This window comes from Halichoeres trimaculatus, unplaced genomic scaffold (assembly GCF_033239565.1).
Source record: "Halichoeres trimaculatus isolate MK-OKI-2021-1 unplaced genomic scaffold, fHalTri1.1 fHalTri1_scaffold_5, whole genome shotgun sequence".
Classification (NCBI taxonomy): Eukaryota; Metazoa; Chordata; class Actinopteri; order Labriformes; family Labridae; genus Halichoeres; species Halichoeres trimaculatus.
This window is the reverse complement of record NW_027437183.1, coordinates 32133466-32151951: the sequence shown is the minus strand read 5'-3', so window position 1 is coordinate 32151951 and position 18486 is coordinate 32133466. Positions and strand designations below refer to the sequence as shown.

General features: G+C 41.6%; 1 protein-coding gene across 1 annotated transcript in view; it reads left to right on the top strand.

Annotated features, from left to right (window-relative positions):
- Positions 1–18486, top strand: part of tacr1a (tachykinin receptor 1a) — a 75649-nt gene that overhangs the window by 54511 nt on the left and 2652 nt on the right. Inside the window, 2 exon segments of the mRNA XM_074670636.1 lie at positions 8243–8393; positions 8554–8750. Coding sequence (XP_074526737.1) covers positions 8243–8393; positions 8554–8750 — 348 coding nt within the window.

Genomic DNA, 18486 nt, shown 5'->3' with positions numbered 1-18486 from the left:
AACAGAGAAAACATTTATTTTTTAAAAATGCGTTCATCTCGGGCCCTCCATCCTTTGATCCTCTCCATGATTTCTGTCGTCTTTTGTCACGATGGCGCCGCTCTTTCTCTCTAAACTACTCCGACACATCCTCAGTCTGAGCGTGAGCTGCCTGAACTTTTCTGACTTGCAGCGTCTCGCTGTGACTGTCATCTCACATCTTCTCATATCCATGCTGATAGCTCATCCAAAGAGCACACCGCTCTCACCCACAGTGGTTAACGAGCATGATTTTGATTGACAAGCTCTCACAGACCCCGCCCCCTCCCCACGCTGAAAAACACAATTTACTTCTATAGACGCAGCAAACGGTTGCAATTGAATTGAAAAAATGTGGATTTCCAAGTCTTCTCTTCTTCTTGTATTCATTTGATTAGTCATGCACGACAATTTTGTAATTTTGCAGAATTCAAATTCTTTTTTGGGGGACCTTAGACAGATATGAGATTAAAATGGGATTTATTAGATTAATTAATTACAAAGTATATTTTAAATTAATTATTTTAATCGCCTGTCCCCCACTATTTTTTTTAATTCAAGGCCACATATGGAAGGAAAGCAGGAGGCATAGTTAATCTAACCTATATATCTAACCTATGTCATATCATTGTAAATTTATATCCAGTTTTATATCCAGTCGATTATCTTTAAATCTTGAACATCACGTTAAAATAAAGTTTCATTGCAGCGCTCTTTTGAGCTCTCACCAGCAGTTATCTCATATCTCAGCCATACAGTTTAATTCAAAGGTGGTAGTTTAATCAATTTATTACAACATTAGCTGACAGGAATGACAGAGCGACCTCATCGGTTGTTCAAACTGATAAATTCTTAATGAAGAGAAGAAGTGTGTGAAGGCTGCTTTCTTCTGCATGTCTGCTTCTGGTCTGTTCCAAGAGGAGAGGGGGGCTGGACTCTGCAGACAGGGTCCACTTTCAGCAAACACAGAGTGTGACACCAGGCCTCAGGATGACAGCCACGATACATTCAGGGCCAGTGGAGCTGACCTCACACTCGTCAGATTCACAGATGACTATAATTCACATTTTGGCTCTGACTGACTCCACCGTGACGCCAGCGTTTTGGCTCTGACCACACACTGCTCTCAAAGATGTGTCTTTATTCAACACTAAACCTTAAAAAATGTTATCTCAAGGTTTTACTGAAAGAAAAGTATCCACTGTATTATTTAAAAAGACCCAGCATACTTTCCTCGTCTTATCCTTCACCTTTTTCACCGTGAACAAAGCACTTATCAGCATCAGCAGTAACTGTGGCATCATTGGTCCCTAAATCTCTCAGGTTTGATCACTAAAAAGCCTCATAAAGTCTCAACAGCTGAGAGCCATTGGACTGTCTCATTCTAATATATGGCCCTCCTGTTAAAGAGGCAGCTCATGCAGACTGTGGGGTCTGATATTTATGAGGACTATCTTGCCAAAGTAAAGGAGCTTTATCCATTCTGGAGGAGTGCCACATTTTTTTAAGAGTCTCCTGACGTTAATTACAGCGCTGCAGATTCAGTGTTATACCACAGAGATAACCTCTGTCATCTAATAATCATCTCTTCAGAATGAGCAATCAAATCAAGAGTAATCCTCAGCTGACAACAGGGACTTTCTTCAGTACAACTTCTTTTTATTGTGTTCAGGCAAAGCAGCTGCTTCTTTGAATATGGTCACTGCACAACCAGACAAAGTTTGAGTGAAACACGTTTTTAAAGTAGTAAATTCTGGTTGGAAAATATTTTGAAAAAGTGACTTAACAGTGGATTGATGTTAATGGATTCTTGTGGGAACTGTTAAGTTTTTGAAGGCTGTTTGATAAAACTAGGTTGAGGCTGTGGTTAAAGTCACTTTGAAGACTTTAAAAGTAATCTTGAGAAAGTCTCACTTCTAGGGCTCTAATTTCATAGACCAGGCGCAAGCGCAAGCGCAGGCGCAGGCGCAGGCGCAAGCGCAAGCGCAGGCGCAGGCGCAAGCGCAAGCGCAAGCGCAAGCGCAGGCGCAGGCGCAGGCGCAGGCGCAGGCGCAGGCGCAGGCGCAGGGCTTCGCCGCCCAGACAGGGGGTGACCGGCGCACTATGCAAGTTTCCTGCAGTGCCAAGAGAGGCGCACTCAAGGCGCAGAAAGTTACAGAGGAGCGCGTCCACACCTCCCTCCGCGCAAATGAGAGGCGTGAGAGGGAGGAGAAAAGCCGTGAGTGGGTTTAACACAGCTGAGCGCTGTTTTCACCAATCAAATGAGTGCCTCTCCTCGCCTTTAAATGCCCTGCAGCCGAGGCGCAGCATCTGATTGGTCTGACTGATCCCTGCCACCGCTGTCCCTGCAGCAGGAGAATGGACAGCGGGTCGCATCGGAGGACACAAAGAGCGTCACCGTGTGGGCCAGCTCCCGGGACAGATTTAATCTGTTCCTTTGTCATTAATAGGAGTACAAAATGAAGAGACAGTTACACAGCTGGCTTATCCATTCAGAATACTTTTGATCCACCTGCACTCCTGGTTTGTCATCGCCAAATAGCAGAACCTTTGGTGATACACTGTATACTCTCCCAGTGTCTCCACCTCATCCTCCTCACGATAATGTACTCCATCTTTTTAGATCACGTTAAAAATAAAGACTAAAACAGAGAAATATGAGAAATCACGGGTAAATCCTGAGTGACATACATTTATTTTGTCTCTTTTTTCTTCATCTTTTCTCTCCCTCTTTTCTTTGAATTAAATGAAATGAGAGAACCAGATATACTCAGTATCAGATGTTAAGGCTGTTTATTGTTTAATTGTAAGATGTGCATCAAACTTCCAGCTGCCGTCAGGTTAACTTTCCATTATGACAAACGGGTTTAATCTGACATCAGATGTGACGGGACAGTTAATATAGATATAAATGTATATGCTGGTTCAGACGGTTACATTAAATAGTGATTGCTGTGATTGTTTACTGCATCAAAATGTGCCTGACACTCTGGAAACCTGCCTCTGAGGCTTTGATGACATGTGCGCACATGTGCGCCTGTCACCAAATTACAGCTGCGCAGGGTGCGCTTTGCGCCGAGACTAGACCAGGTTGGAGCTGGCGAGCTTTCAGCGCACTTTTTTGGCACGAAATTGTCACTGCGCCCACATGAATCTGCTGACACCTCCCCCTGGTGCACCGTCAACTCCCCCTGGCGCGCCGTCACACCTATCTCTGCGCAGACGGTCTACCAAATTGTCAAATTGGCAGTGCACAGTGGTACACTGCACGAAATTAACACTGCACGGGGTGCGCCAGGCTTGCGCCCCCTGCGCTGCGCCACGAAATCAGAGCCCCCAGACATACGCCTGATTGACATTATAAAATAAGATTATCGGCACCAACCAGCGACACTCTGGTTACAAACCCAAGTCCCTATGGACTGGGTTACTGCTGCCTCCCATACTTTCAAAGAACGTGTTTACAAAGACACACAGAGACCAGATCACAGGCTGCACACCTTCTCCTCTGATCTCTTTCCCTAAATTGGTGTTTCCTCAACAGGAGCATGTGGTCACTGACAGTGAGGTAGAGTAAGAAATCACTTTCATCCGCTTGAAGGTTGAGTCAAGGAAGCAGCTGTTCTCCTACTTACACACACACACACACACACACACACACACACACACACCGACACACACACACACACGTTCATTAATTATGTATACTGATACACACTCCCATTTAAAACAGTGGGCTGACACTCATTCAGATTCTGTGTACTAACCTGTTAATCTTTCACATGAGCTGAGCTTTATGGTTCACATGATATGAAATAAATGAAAACACAGTCCATTATAAATGAACAAGGAGCGTACAGCCAGAGCCCAGCTCTCTCTCTGTGGTCATGCATTAAATATTAGCCTGGCGTGTTTGCATTTTCTTCATATATTAAAAGGAGAAAGACAATTAAAGCATGTTTTTTTTCAAAGAGGAAGAGGAAAGACAGCTGTCACAGAAAATCAGCTACAATAAACATCTTAAGGTTGTGGTTGGAGAGGTTGCAGAGAATAATTTATCAGCAGGTCTGTGGTGTGATCCAGTTTGTATAACATGAAGGTGACAAAGCACAGCTTCTGTTGTTTGAGGTTTCATCCATCAAATTAGCTGCCTCTTATTTGTTAGGAAGCTATCCATCCATGTGATGCAGTAATGGTAAATTAGAATTAGTTAATAGAATTACTGTACATTTATATTAACAGTAACAAAGGATGTTTTGTACTTTTATGACAGTCTGTGCCTGTAGAGACAAGTGTGCTGGATAAACATTAAGTTTACTGCACCCTTAAAGAAGGGGTATTGTTTCTTTTTTACAGTCCCTCTGTAGCTTAAGGTATTTAAAGAAAAATCATATTTTTCTCACTCTGTTTTTTAAAAAAACAAACAAAAAAAACAACCCTTATACACTGCCTGACCAAAAAAAAGTTGCCACCAAAGAAAAAGCTCACACACTCTAATATATCGATGGACTGCCTTTAGCTTTGATTACGGCATGCATAGACACTGTGGCATTGTTTCGATAAGCTTCTGTAGTGTCGCAAGATTTGTTTCCATCCAGTGTTGCATTAATCTTTCACCAAGATCTTCATTGATGATGGTAGAGCCTGACCGCTGCACAAAGCCTTCTCCAGCACCCCTGAAGATCCTCTATGGGGTTAAGGTCTGGACTCTGTAGAGGCCACTCCATGTGTGAAAATGATGTCTCATGCTCCGTGAACCACTCTTTCACAATTTGAGCCCGATTAATCCTGGCATTGTTATCTTGGAATATGTCCGTGCCATCAGGAAAGAGAAACCCCATTGATGGACTAACCTGGTCATTCAGTATATTCAGGTAGTCAGCTGACCTCATTCTTTGAGCACAGACTGTTGCTGAACCTAGACCTGACCAACTGCAGCAACCCCAGATCATAGACTTCCCCCATAGGCTTGGACAGTAGGCACTAAGCATGATGGGTGATCATTTCATCTGCCTCTCTTCTTACCCCGATGGCCCATCACTCTGGAACAGGGTCAATCTGGACTCATCAGACAACATGACCTTCTTCCATTGCTCCCTAGCAAATTCAAGCCCTTTTTTTTCAGTTAGCCTCACTGATTGCTGACTGACAGTGGTCAGACTCTACCGTTATCGATGAAGATTTTGGTAAAAAGTTAATGCAACACTGGATAGAAATAAGTCTTGTGACATTGCAGAAGCTTATCCAAAAATTCCACAGCAAGTGCGTGCCACAATCAAAGCTGAAGGTGGTCCAATAAAACATCAGAGTGTTTGACATTTTATTTTGGGTGGCGACTTTTTTTTCGGCCAGACAGTGTATCAGCATTGGTCTTTGTTTTACTGCTGCGTCTTTAAGGCTCCCCACTCCACAAACCCCCTTCCTTCTGATTGGCCAACCCTCTGGCGGCCTATTGGTGTTTGAGGCCCAGCCCTTCAACGTGTCATGAACCAGTTAGAAGACCTCAATGTGATAACCTCATCTCGTGAAGATTTTGTGCCGTTCTTAGTACGGTGCATTTTGAGCAGTTTATAGGGGGACAAGAATTTAATATCTGAACATGTAGCAGTTTGAAATCTGCACATTTTAATTTATTTTAAACATCCAGCATTGCTACCCTACTGTATATCGATGTTCAAAACATGGGAAGCAGAATACCTCCTCTTTACTGTGTTGTAATTTTCTTCGATTTAGAGTTTATCTAATCTGTGGACTGTCTCACTTAATTTGCTCCCTAATATTTCCCCCAACTCAGAGAAACAGAGGCTTTGACAAAGAGATGCTGAAGTTGTTGGGGTAGTGTGACATTGCCACTGACATGCATGAGGAAAACTCATCAGTGAAAATGTGAAAGATGCATTTTGGCAGTGACAGTTTGTTCCCTTTGGGACAGCTGTTGTGGATGAGTGACAAAACTAACTCTGCACCCCTCAGCTGTCCCAGAATGCACTGCTCACTATTTAATAGAACATAAAGTGGGAGAAATATGAACACTTTTTTTATTCTTTATTTATGGTTTTTTATATATAATCACGTAAAATTGACAGACAAAAAAAAAGAGAAACTGCCAACACCAACGAATGAAAGAATGTATACAGAATCATAAATAGGCATGTCAGCCCATTAATTAACACAAGAGTACTGAAGAGGGCTGTGTAGTCAGAAATAGAGTTCATGAGGCTGAGATCAAGAGAGGTCAAGGAGGGCTGAAGTACGGTCGTTCAAAGCTCCAGGTGTTGAGTATAATACAAGGGGATACAGTTCAGTGCAGTTAAGTCCTGAGGTTGCTGCCTGTTCCTCTAGATATAATCAATAAAGGGGCCCTAAATGTCCAGGAACCTGTGGTGAGTGTCCGACAGAGTATACTGGATCTCCTCCAAATATATACAAAAACCATGTCATTCAACCTTCGTTTCTAACATGGGGGGGAAAACGATTTCCACTCTCTCAAAATAACCAGTTTAGCCTCAACCATATCAAACATAAAGGGCTTGTTGAAGTGGTAAGAGAAGGATGAGGGAAAAATTTGAGCTGCCAAATATTTTAAGAAGACTGTCAGGAATCAGCTGCATAGCACATAAATCACTGTATAGAAGAAAAATGTTATCTCAAAAAGTCCTAAGCTTAGGGCAGGACCAAAAGAGGTGCCCCAAGGTCCCGTCAGCAGATCTACATTTCTCACAAGTAGGAGAGGAGGAGGGAAAAATTCTATTCAGTTTGGTCTTGGAAAAGTGTAGCCAGTGAACAACTTCGCATGGCAGCCAATCACATGGCAGCAACTCAATGCATTTAGGCATGTAGACATGGTCAAGACAATCTACTGCAGTTCAAACCGAGCATCAGAATGGGGAAGAAAGGTAATTTGAGGGACTTTGAACGTGGCATGGTTGTTGGTCTGAGTATTTCAGAAACTGCTGATCTGGATTTCTGCTCCACATTCAGATGGCAGGGTCAGAATTTGGCGTCAACAACATGAAAGCATGGATCCATCCTGCCTTGTATCAATGGTTCAGGCTGCTGCTGGTGGTGTGATGGTGTGGGGGATATTTTCTTGGCTCACTTTGGGCCCCTTAGTACCAACTGAGCATGGTTTTAAGTCCACAGCCTACCTGAGTATTGTTGCTGACCATGTCCATCCCTTTATGAGCACAGTGTACCCATCTTCTGATGGCTACTTCCAGCAGGATAACGCTCCATGTCATAAAGCTGGAATCATCTCAGACTGCTTTCTTCAACATGACAATGAGTTCCCTGTACTCAAATGTCCTCCACAGTCCCCAGATCTCAATCCAATAGAGCACCTTTGGGATGTGGTGGAACGGGAGATTCTCATCATGGATGTTCAGCCGACAAATCTGCAGCAACTGTTTGATGCTATCATGTCAATATGGACCAAACTATCTGAGGAATGTTTCCAGCACCTTGTTGAATCTATGCCACCAAGGATTAAGGCAGTTCTGAAGGCAAAAGGGGGTCCAACCCAGTACTAGCGAGGTGTACCTAATAAAGTGGCCGTTGAGTGTATCTGAGAAAGCATCACCTATCCGTTACCCAGGCGTCTTTAATATACAGAGAAGGGTTTGCCAAGCTGAAAAGATCAGCAAATTGAGAGATCAATTGTTTAGAAGTAAGAGGTTTTGTCTTAAAATGAAAAAACTTGTTTAGAGAAGGATTCAAGGATTGTGTCAGATAGGAGTGTGTCTAGGAGGTACATTCAGTTTGGTGTATAAGATAGCTTCTAGAGAGGCACTGGCAAGTTGTGACGCAGTTTGAGCATATATTGGAGGCCAACTGGGAAAAAGAAATATAAAAACTTTTGTGTGAGATGGTCCACTATTTAATATTCATTGCTGTTACTTACGTCTGATTACTTGAGATGCTCTCACGGCACAAATCACCGACACCTTCCCCCACGCATTTACACACTGATGGCTGCAGCAGGATTTAGTGGCTCATATACATGAAGACTGCAGGACCTTCATTGGACTGATGCCTCACTCTGTCTCTGAGCCACAGTGGCCCAAGCAATGGCCACTTACATCCTACATGTGAGTTTTTTAATGAGACAGGCCTGAAATAAATCCTGATTACATGAAGAGGCTTCCGTTTGTCTGACTCTTCAGCCCCTGTGTTTTTACAGAGAACATGCCAGCTTCATTAACAGTGATTGTACGTCTTGTTCCAGGTACTTCGTGAGCGTGACCATCCTGCTCTACTTCCTGCCACTGATGGTGATGGGCTGTGCTTATCTGGTGGTGGGATTGACCCTCTGGGCCAGTGAGATCCCCGGAGACTCCTCTGACCGCTACAAGGAGCAGCTCAATGCCAAACGCAAGGTAACCTCTGTTGGGATGGCATCTGATGGATCACCAGTCTTAGTGAGCTGCAGCCCTGATCAGGACACAACTGTTCTGTCTGCTTTGATTTGTTTATCCACTTATGGGATATCAAGAATGATGATATTAAAGACTAAATGTTTCTGTTATTTTGCACCAGGTGGTGAAAATGATGATCGTAGTGGTTTGCACTTTTGCAATCTGCTGGCTGCCCTTCCACGTGTACTTTCTGCTGTACCAGTTTTTCCCCGACATGTTTCAAGAAAGGTTCATCCAGCAGATTTACCTGGCCATCATGTGGCTCGCCATGAGCTCCACCATGTACAACCCGATCATCTACTGCTGCCTTAACGACAGGTAGGCCTCATCCCTCTCAGTATGTTTGACTTTAAGCTGTTTGAGCTGTGAGAACTAGTTTTAGATCCCACAGTGACTTGATGCAAAGAAGCTACTACTCCCCCAGTCATCATCCCCTGTTAAATGTAAGATCGGTAAATTAACTGTGGCGACTCAAGCATGGAATGTTAATTCTCCGAACTCATTCCTCATTAGTGCTTTTGCGCATTAATTCATTTGCTGTAGCTGGTGCAAAGAAGTCACGAAAGCTGATAGCCCCTCAGAGAAAACTGCAGGCCAAACCTGGTGTGGTATGGTGGTGAATTCGCTTTCCTAATTAATGATAAATTATTTATCCTTCCTGCCAGTACTATGCGAGTCTCCTTTCCAATGTTTCTCTGAGACAGATAGTTTGGGTATGTTTTTTTTTATTCTTTAAAAAGAAATCAATGTAAAAGTGTTTCTTGCAGCTTTTGTTTATTGAACCTGACAGCCTGTCAGCTGTTTTCTGCTGCGCAGGGACTGGATCAGACTATGAGGCCGATTAGGCACCAGGACAAAAAACAGTAATGACAATGAAAGAGCCCGAACAGTCCATAGATCCAGTGCCTCACCTCCCTACACACAGAGCATGTGCAGTGTGTAAGGCCCAACAGTCCATAGGAGCCCCATTTTTCACAAGGGGCGCATTATCTGCAAATGTGCAGGAGGACACAAAAAGTGGATGGAACACACATGTTGAGGCAATGATTGACGGCATGCAGCATCTGACCAATTAGCGGTCAGATGTGCCACAGGCAGTTGGACGCAGGCGGAGAGATGGCATCTGTGGTTCCCTCCAAACACAGACACAAGTGGCTTTCCCTATTCTGATTTATTTGCAGCTTTATCTGCAAACACATTGTAAAAATGTGTAAGCTGCTATCTACAAGTGATCCCAATCTTCACACTTCTCATATGCAAGCACTGTCTCTCTTTTTGCTCCTCGCAGTGCTATAAGTGAAGGCAATTTCACAATAGGAGTGTCTTCTTCAAAATAAAACTGCTTACAACCATAGACTATAAAAAAAAATTGACATCATCTTGCTCCGTTTGAAGTGAAGTCGCCACAAAAACTGCTCCCCCTGGTGGCTGGCTGCAGTATAAAAATCAGGCTCTCTAGTCATTCCAGATGAACTGTGGTCAAACTTTAAAAAATTAATACACCTTGTAGAAATGTTTCTCACGTCCAATTGTTGTGGTGATGTGAAGATATCATTTGGCTGTCTTGTATTTAAGTCCTTTTTTTCTGAAAAGTTTTGTTTTCATTAGTTATAAGAGGTTAAAAACAGAGTTTCACATCACGTTTAACGATGATTGACAGCCCGAGCTTTTTTTATTTTTTTTCGGGGATTGTAAAATAGAAATAGAAATAGAAATAGAAAATACTTTATTTACTCCCGAGGGGAAATTCAGGAGTCACCGCAGCATTTAAGAAAAAAAAAACTGAGAAAAAGTATAGAAAGTGCAAAAAGGTCCATAAGAAAATAGATGACGACAGCCCGTCCACCACTCGTCCACCACTCTCCAGCCCAGCCAGTCTCCACCTCCACAGGGTCCAGGACTGAGCCTCCCCAGCAGTCTGTTCAGTCTCTGTCTCCTGGATCCTGTCTGCTCACAGCAGGCGAAGCTCCTCCAATGTGGGGCCGGCGTCCGATGTCAGCTCAGTCAGCCACGTCCGTGAACAGCACGATGCCGCTGGGTTAGCACAGCTAGCTCGTCCATCCCCCGGAGCTAGATCCCACGTTCCCGACAACGATCGATGGAAGGACAGGTCCACCTCGTCACCTCCCAGCTCACATCCGAGAACCAGCATGTCGTCCTCACCTCCTCCTCCTCAGCTCAAGGGAAATCATCAAGCCTTACAATAGTTAGCATTGACATGCTACAGGCTGCTAACTGCTAATTTCGCATGTAAACAATGCAGCCATGGTTACATGTAGGATCTCCAGACAAACACAGGGGAAAAGTAGTAAAAAATATCGCTGAAGCCACAAAAAGTTTGGTGTCCATGACCAACAATGAACCATACAAAGTGATGATCCACTCCAAATACAAAGATTACGAAAAAGAGACAAAAAATTACAAGAAACGGACAAAGACGAGAGAGCTGCTGCAACAGGCAGCTACTTGGGCAGCGCCGAAATATGTCAGGGGGTAGAGTCAAGAAGTGATTAGACTCTTGGAAGAGAAAAAAATATTTGTTATTTTTGTCACCCGGCTCCACACAGATTTTCCCAGAATCCCTCATCGTCTTTACTGCACAGACTCTGGCTGCACAACAGCTACCAATGGCGGTGCCTGTGACGGGGGAATTTTGGCTTCAAAACAAACAGCAACCTCCGGTCTAAGAATATGAGACAATGTTGAAGTGCTAAAATCTGCTGTTTCTCGAGTGTTCACTTGAGACTGGCTCCAGAAGTACCTGAAGTCACATACACACCAAGCCAAAAAGGCTGTTTTCAAAGCAGAAATTAACTTATTTACAGCCTGGTTTAAAAAACGTCTCCTGTCTGAGACGCTAATTTTGCTATTGGCACATATTGAATTTTTTTTAACTCGGCCGTTCAGAGGATATTAAGATCGCAAGCTCCCCCAATAAGAGGCACGGCTCAAGGTCATGTGACCGACAGGCACCCTATGGCTGTAGGCGAAGCCCTTGCCACTATAAATACGGCTGCTATAGCCGATGTGCTTCACTTTCCATTTCAGAAACAGACAGGTGACGTCGGGGAGGCAACGTCCATGTTTTATACAGTTTATGCTTCAAAACTGTACAATGGTAAATGGTTGAGCTATGCTGTCCGCTCTGTATACAGTCTATGGTTACAACGCATCATATACAACACAAATATAACTCAAATATCAAACTTAAAACTTAGATATAAAAAAAGGTTGGCTAATCCATCACAGTCATATAAGAGTAGATGATAAAAAATAAGATATTACTTTAATTGACCGAGAATGAAGAAGTTTTAAGTAGGGATGCACGATATTGGATTTTTGCCGATATATCGAAACCCCTTTTGGCCGATACTGCTACCGATAATCACAAGCTTGTTTGTTTTTTTCACTGTAAAGAAAGCTAAGTCTATCCTGTACTGGAATTTATATGTTACTGTTATTGTGATGGTCTTTTTTGTTTTAGAAACACACATAAAACAAGACAAAAAACATTTGATTTTACCATAAATAAGAAATGTATTATTTTTTCAAACTCAAGACATTCAGTATTGAAATACAGAAAAATAATTTCTTTAGATCACATGAACTTTAAATGTACAATGCATTTTTAAACATGACCAAGTTGCATTTGATTATTTTAGAGCTACTGTAACAACCTGGTGACAGACACAGAGCTCTGCTGCGCAAATAAATGAAGTGCTACATTTTATTTAAGGAGCTTATTTTTCAGATGGAAAATAATAATAATCCTAACTGAATAGCACCTTATCGGCTGTGCATATCGGCAGAAATGTTCATATCTGCCGATACCGATAAACGTGTTTTTTAGCTTTTATCAGCCAATACCGATATTGTGCTGATAATATCGTACATCCCTAGTTTTAAGTGTTGCAGCAGCAAACAGAAGTATAGGAATATAGAAACTTGCCTAAAAAAGTAAAAATAATCACAAAATAATCATCAAATCATTTCCTAATGGTTATTTTTAGTAGTAGTCACATTTGCATTAATTGCAATTTATTTTTTGTGAGGCTAGTATTAACATTGATGACTTTGCATCAAGAAATTGCAGATGTGTTTATTTGTTAAAGGCTTGTTCCAACGTTGAAAGAGGCTGTTCATTTGATCTGCTCTTATTGGTAAAGGTTGTACATCCAAATGGCATTTTGTGATACAGTCATTTTGTTATAGGAAGAGGGGTCTCAAGATAAAATTCTGCTTCAGGCCCCATTTTGGCCAGGCATGGCCCTGCATTGATTCCCTACTAAAGTCATCTTAAATACCAGTCGTTGGTATTATGACACTAATCCAACATGTTCTTTTTGCATTGTGCTACAAATCTTGGGAGTAACAGATACGTGTGAGAGTGAAGGAATGCTCCTTCGTCTGGTTTATTCTTCTGCACGGACTCTCCACCACAGGGGCTGGAGACATCATGAGCACTGTGTGGTAGTGCATTAGAGTGTCCACAGTCTAAATGCTTCGACCACAGTGCAGCTCTTATACCGGTCAGATCCCCTGTAATGACTTTGAGCATAATATAATCAATAGGAGCTCACTCTACTGCATCTATTACACAGAAACAGGAGAGAAGATGGCGGAGGACATGGGATGTACAGCTGATGGATGTGTTGTTGATGGATGGTCCAGTCGGTCAATGTAGAGTCAGCGTGCAGCCCATTTATGGTGGATGTGTGCTCCATTTCCATTTGAGGCAGGATACATGACGGTGGTTGTTGGATACACAGAGCTGTCCATGGTGCTGATGCAACTGTCATGATGCCACCACGTTCATTTGTCCAAGTGACGTTTTTTTTTGGCACTTTTTTTTTTTTGTTACCCAATAACATCTTATTATTTTTCTTTCACAGACGCTTGTCTAACTCTGTGACAAGCTGTCACATATTCTGCTGACAGCTGAACAGCTAACAAACTCATACTAACTGTACAGCAGCAAGCCACTAGGGGCCAATTGAAGTATTTTAGGTTTTATATTTGTGAGGCTGTCAAGCTGTCCATCACTGCCAAATGCAGTGTGGTAGGTTGTGTCAGGGGAAAGGCCTCTGTGAGGTGTTTCAAATCTCAAAACTACAGTGTCAACATTGTAGTCCTTTTGATTGACACCTTATTTGACCAAATGCGTTGATCTATGGTCTCTCAAGAGCCGATGATCTCCCTAAGTGTGACGTGGTCTGAACAGACACCTGCACACGCTCAATAAGTTTGACTGCTGAGGATGAAAGTTCAGAGTGTTACCTTAACAGAGAGATCAGACTTTTGCATTGCATCTTATTTTGCATCTTATTTAATTTGGTAGGCCTTTTACAGTCTTTTTTGGCAATTTGGGGGGATGACTAAGAGGTTAAAGCTTGGAAAATATCTCTCTCTAAAAACTTTAAAGGAAAAGTTGATGTGTTCATAGTGCCATCTTGTAGAAATGCTGTACCCGTGAGCCCTGTTTCTAAACAAAAACCGTCTCTGCTGTAAAAGAAAATAATCTGAGGCATCACCACAACACAAAGCATGCAAGCTTCAAAGAGTCATATCCTGAACAGTCAGCGACCCTTCAGCCAGAGAAACATTTCGACTTTATATCCACAATATTCCCATGAAGAAGAGTTATTGATCTAACTATAACTGAACAAGAGAGGGAAACAAGTGCAGCTCTGCATGCAACCAGCACAAGATACTTTTTCAGAGGGTGTTTTTTTTTCATTTGATTTAAAAATAAATTCAAAAAGTATCATATTTTGTTATCCTCCACCAGTTGATGTTTATGGCTTTTAAGGCCTACCTGAACCATTTGAATCCAGTCTAAAGCTCACAGTGCAAAGTGAACTGGGGCTACTTAGATAACATTCTACTCATTGTGGTGCATGACTTTATACTTAACTTGTTTTCCAGGTATGTTTTTGTTTTTTTAAAGAGCTGAGGATTTTAATTCACTTCTGTAATAAATTCACACTTTGCTCCAAAACCAGATAAAAAAAACAACTAATCTGTAACCGTTTCAGAAATAATATTCAGCTCCTTTTTTAATTTAAAGTTTCTATTCAGAAGAGTCAAAAATAAAGCATAACAATAGCAGCAAAAAAAGCTTTGGCACGGATCAAATTTCACTCAAGAAAGATTATTAATGTGCTGACAAATGAGCAAGAATGTCTTGTCTCTTCTGCATTTAATGGCCTTTTTAAAATCTTCTAATCTTTCTTTCAAAATTTTCCTAAAAACCATATGAAGTTATGCCTTCCTTTCAGAATGTTCTGGACATTTGAGGGTTGAACCCTTTGTACTTCACTTCGCTTCACTTTAACAGTGACATGCTTTCAAACACTAACTTGGGAGTACATTTCTTTCCTTTTTAGAGAACATGGGTGCAGGGTGTAAAATAGCACAATGGAAACCAAGATGCTTTGTGCTGGGTCTAAGTTAAAGCCTTTGTCTTGTCATACTGACTGACTGAGTCGTCAGAGGGTTGGGCATCAACTGTAGCATCTAATATTATTGAGAGATGACAAAGGCTACTTTGACATTCTTGTATAATAGGAAGCACTGCCAGGTTTGTCACCATGCTGGAATGATTAACTCGTTGGGGCTCGTTCACTCTGAACATTTCACTGAAAGGTGTTGCTATAATAAAAAGTCCTAAAACTGGCTTGTAATGTCTGGACCGGCCCATAATAATTGAATGCCAGGCAGGTCACTTGCCTCTGGCGCTGGAAATGCAGCAGGCTGTTTTGATGAGAAGACTTTTTGTGTCTTGGAAAAAAAACAGCAAGTTAGCCATGTCTACACACTCTCCTAACTACTCCTGTCAAACGAAGGGAGCTAATGTGCTAAGTTATTTCCTTAAAACTCCACTTCCAACACAACCAAGGTCATGCCAACCAAAATAGCCAAGAAGTTGCCAGAACAACAAGAGCAAACATAAGACACGTTTTTATTCATCCTTTTCTGATTTTTTTTCTTTAAAGACAACTTTTTTTTCAGGCTTTTATGCCTTTTAATCAGAGAGGATAGAGCAGAAAACAGGGCAAGTGGCCAAAGGCTGGACTGGAACTTGGGCCTCATGGGGCACGCAACCTAGACCACTAGGCTATATGGGCACCCCAAGACTATAAATATTGTCATAGCAAGGAAGTATTGTGCTTTTTTGGCTTTATCATGTCTCTCTTGAACCCCAAAGTAGGTTTACATGATTTACAGTTTAACCCTCCCAAGCACTTTCTGTGCTTTACGTTTTTGGCTTTTGTCATATTTTTACTCACTGTGGTCTCATTTTTCTCCGTAAAGCGAAGTCCGGCACCTTCAGAGATTCAGCAATGTAACAGAACCAGAATGCAAGAAACTATCCAAAAAAGACACGTGCACATTGACATTTTCAGAATATTTACCCTCAAACAATGAAAACTGTGAATAACTATGTACAAAACACTTCATTCAAGTCTTGGATCAAAGTAGAGGGAAGTTTTTTCATTTTTAAAAGCTCTGAACACACAAACTGTTGCTCATTGGTGCAGAGCCCTAAGCTTAAACATGAGGATAGGGAGATGGAAGACAAATTTCAAAGAATTCTTTAGATTTAAACACAAGACATATATTGATCATTAAGGGCTTGTTCAAAGCAGTAAAAGGTGTAGAATTATCTGTTTTTTACAGAATTGAGCTAGAGCAAATGGTTGATTTTCTGCAGATTTTCAAAAAGTATGTGTGGATAAACGAGATGTGGACAGCAGATTCACAAAAATCACCCTCCTTTCCCGTCGGTTTTCAGTATGTTGCCGTCATCACGTGTGATACCTTCAGGAGCCGTCGGAAATTTGAGAATCTGACCATAACTCCACTTTTTACAGCTTTTGAATTGGACAAACAGTTTGAGATGACCTCAGCAAGTCTTGTGAATATCTTATGATCAAACTGGGAGATTGCTGTGTTACTGCAGCAGTTACCAGAGCAAGTAGAAAATGAATATACACAAGCACTCTAATTAAAACAAGTAGGATTGTAAGACTTATATACACCAAGACTTAAATTAAAACACCTACTGGTTTTAAAATGGAAAATTAAATACAGCATTAACTTAACTAAGAAATGTCAGCTGAAATAATGCCTTTTCATCAGTTTACAGACAGCTTGTTACAGACATTTTTACAGAACATGAATATATAGCGGTTTGAACGCCTGCACACCTTTAGTGGGAAAATTGAGCATTTTTATTTCATATCAAAGCTGAATACCTCATTTTTATGGCACAATCACAGCCTTGTAAAACGTTTCCCTGCTGCTTTAGAGACAGGCTGTTTGAAACCCCGTCCCAGCGGACAGATTATTCACCGTCACGTCTCATATCTCTGGTACAGAAATTATCTTTGGAACACACTCACTGTGAACATAAACAGTTTACCGTCAAGCTGTGTCAAAATTATTCTCTACTTTTACAGAAATGTTATTGTCTGATGAATTAAAACTAAGAAGGCCTGTGCAGCTCTTAAATCAATGATTTCCTGCAGTCTTCCTCTGTATTTGTGTATTGTCTTTATGCTGTTAGAGTCAGGGGATTCACCCTGCAGTGTTTTCACCTCTAAAGTCAAAGTGTGAATGAGGCTGCTGTGAGACAGGCTTTGGTTATCCCCCTGTACAGGACGTCAGGTTGCTTTTGTTTCTTACTTTTTCCTCTTGGGGCCTGTGAGATGCCAACAGCTCATTAGCACATTTCTCATTGATGTTACCTCTCCTCCAAACACCAAGTATAAAACCATGGTAGCATCTGTTTCTATTTCAATGGACTCAACTTGCAGCTTTTGCTATTTAACAGTAAGTAAATACCGTGATACTTTCATGTAATACTATTTGCACTGTACAACCTTCCGTTGGATACAGATGCACTAACTTCTGACCCTTTAGGTTTAAGAAAACAACACGTGTTAACTAGACCACCACAGAAAATCTCCAGAGAAACCAGAATGCATCTCCCTCGAGAGGCAGTAAGGATGTATGATAATGGAAGAGGGATGGTTAGATGAGCTCTCTGCATTGTTATATCCTCTGAGATTTGATCTGTTGAGGCTTGACGTGTTTCAGATTGCATGACCCATGAAAGCCTCTGTCACTGCATGGAGTAATAAACAGAGTATGATGCTGTGCTATGTGTGCAGATGTGCTTGGGTATGATTAAAACACATTGCAACACACACATAGAAAACGCCACATGACACTCAGCTAAGCCATACAATAAAGATTACAAGATCTTCTCGAGATCTTTCCAACGTGTCCTCATAAGGCTTGCTTGGTCATCGCATCGGGACCTCATAACTGGTTCATGACACATTGAAAGGGGCAGGCCTCAAACACTAAGTTCCTCCCCTAACAAGCCTCTGGAGGGCTGGCCAATCAGACTGAAGGGGGATTGTGAAGCAGGGAGCCATAGGCCCCGTTTACACAACGTTTCATCTGAAAATGCTAAAACGTAAGGAAAAAAAAAAATGTGCGTTTACATGGAAACACCAAGGGACAGTTTGCATTTTAGGTCGGCTGAAACGCTGTTAACGTGTGAATGTGAAGCTGAAACACAACAAAATGTTTGCATTTCAGCCTAAAACTGTTAACGGGAAATGGCCCCTTAAAGAGAGGGCAGCTAAACAAAGTGTTTGAGACAGACCAGTAGAAAGCTTTGGTTTCATAATAGACTATTTTGTGTTTTTGTTTTCTGTTTTTTTTTTTTTTTTTAATCTTTTCATCATGCAAAGCTACTGAAGGTGTATCGGAGAGACAGCATGCACATTTTTAAATGAGTATTCAATGTACTTAAGGGACAATACCATGACTTTTTTTTTACCTTTCATTTTGTTAATTTTGAAACATGGCACTCACAGGGGCTGGATACTTAATACGTAATGGGAAACAGAGTCATAATCCCAGAAAAAACCCTTGTTTTAACAGGTTTTCCTCACATCCCATTTAAACACATTAAATCAACACAGAGAACCTCTGTCACAACACAGACGTGTGTTGTCAGTGTTAATGTTAAAGTAAT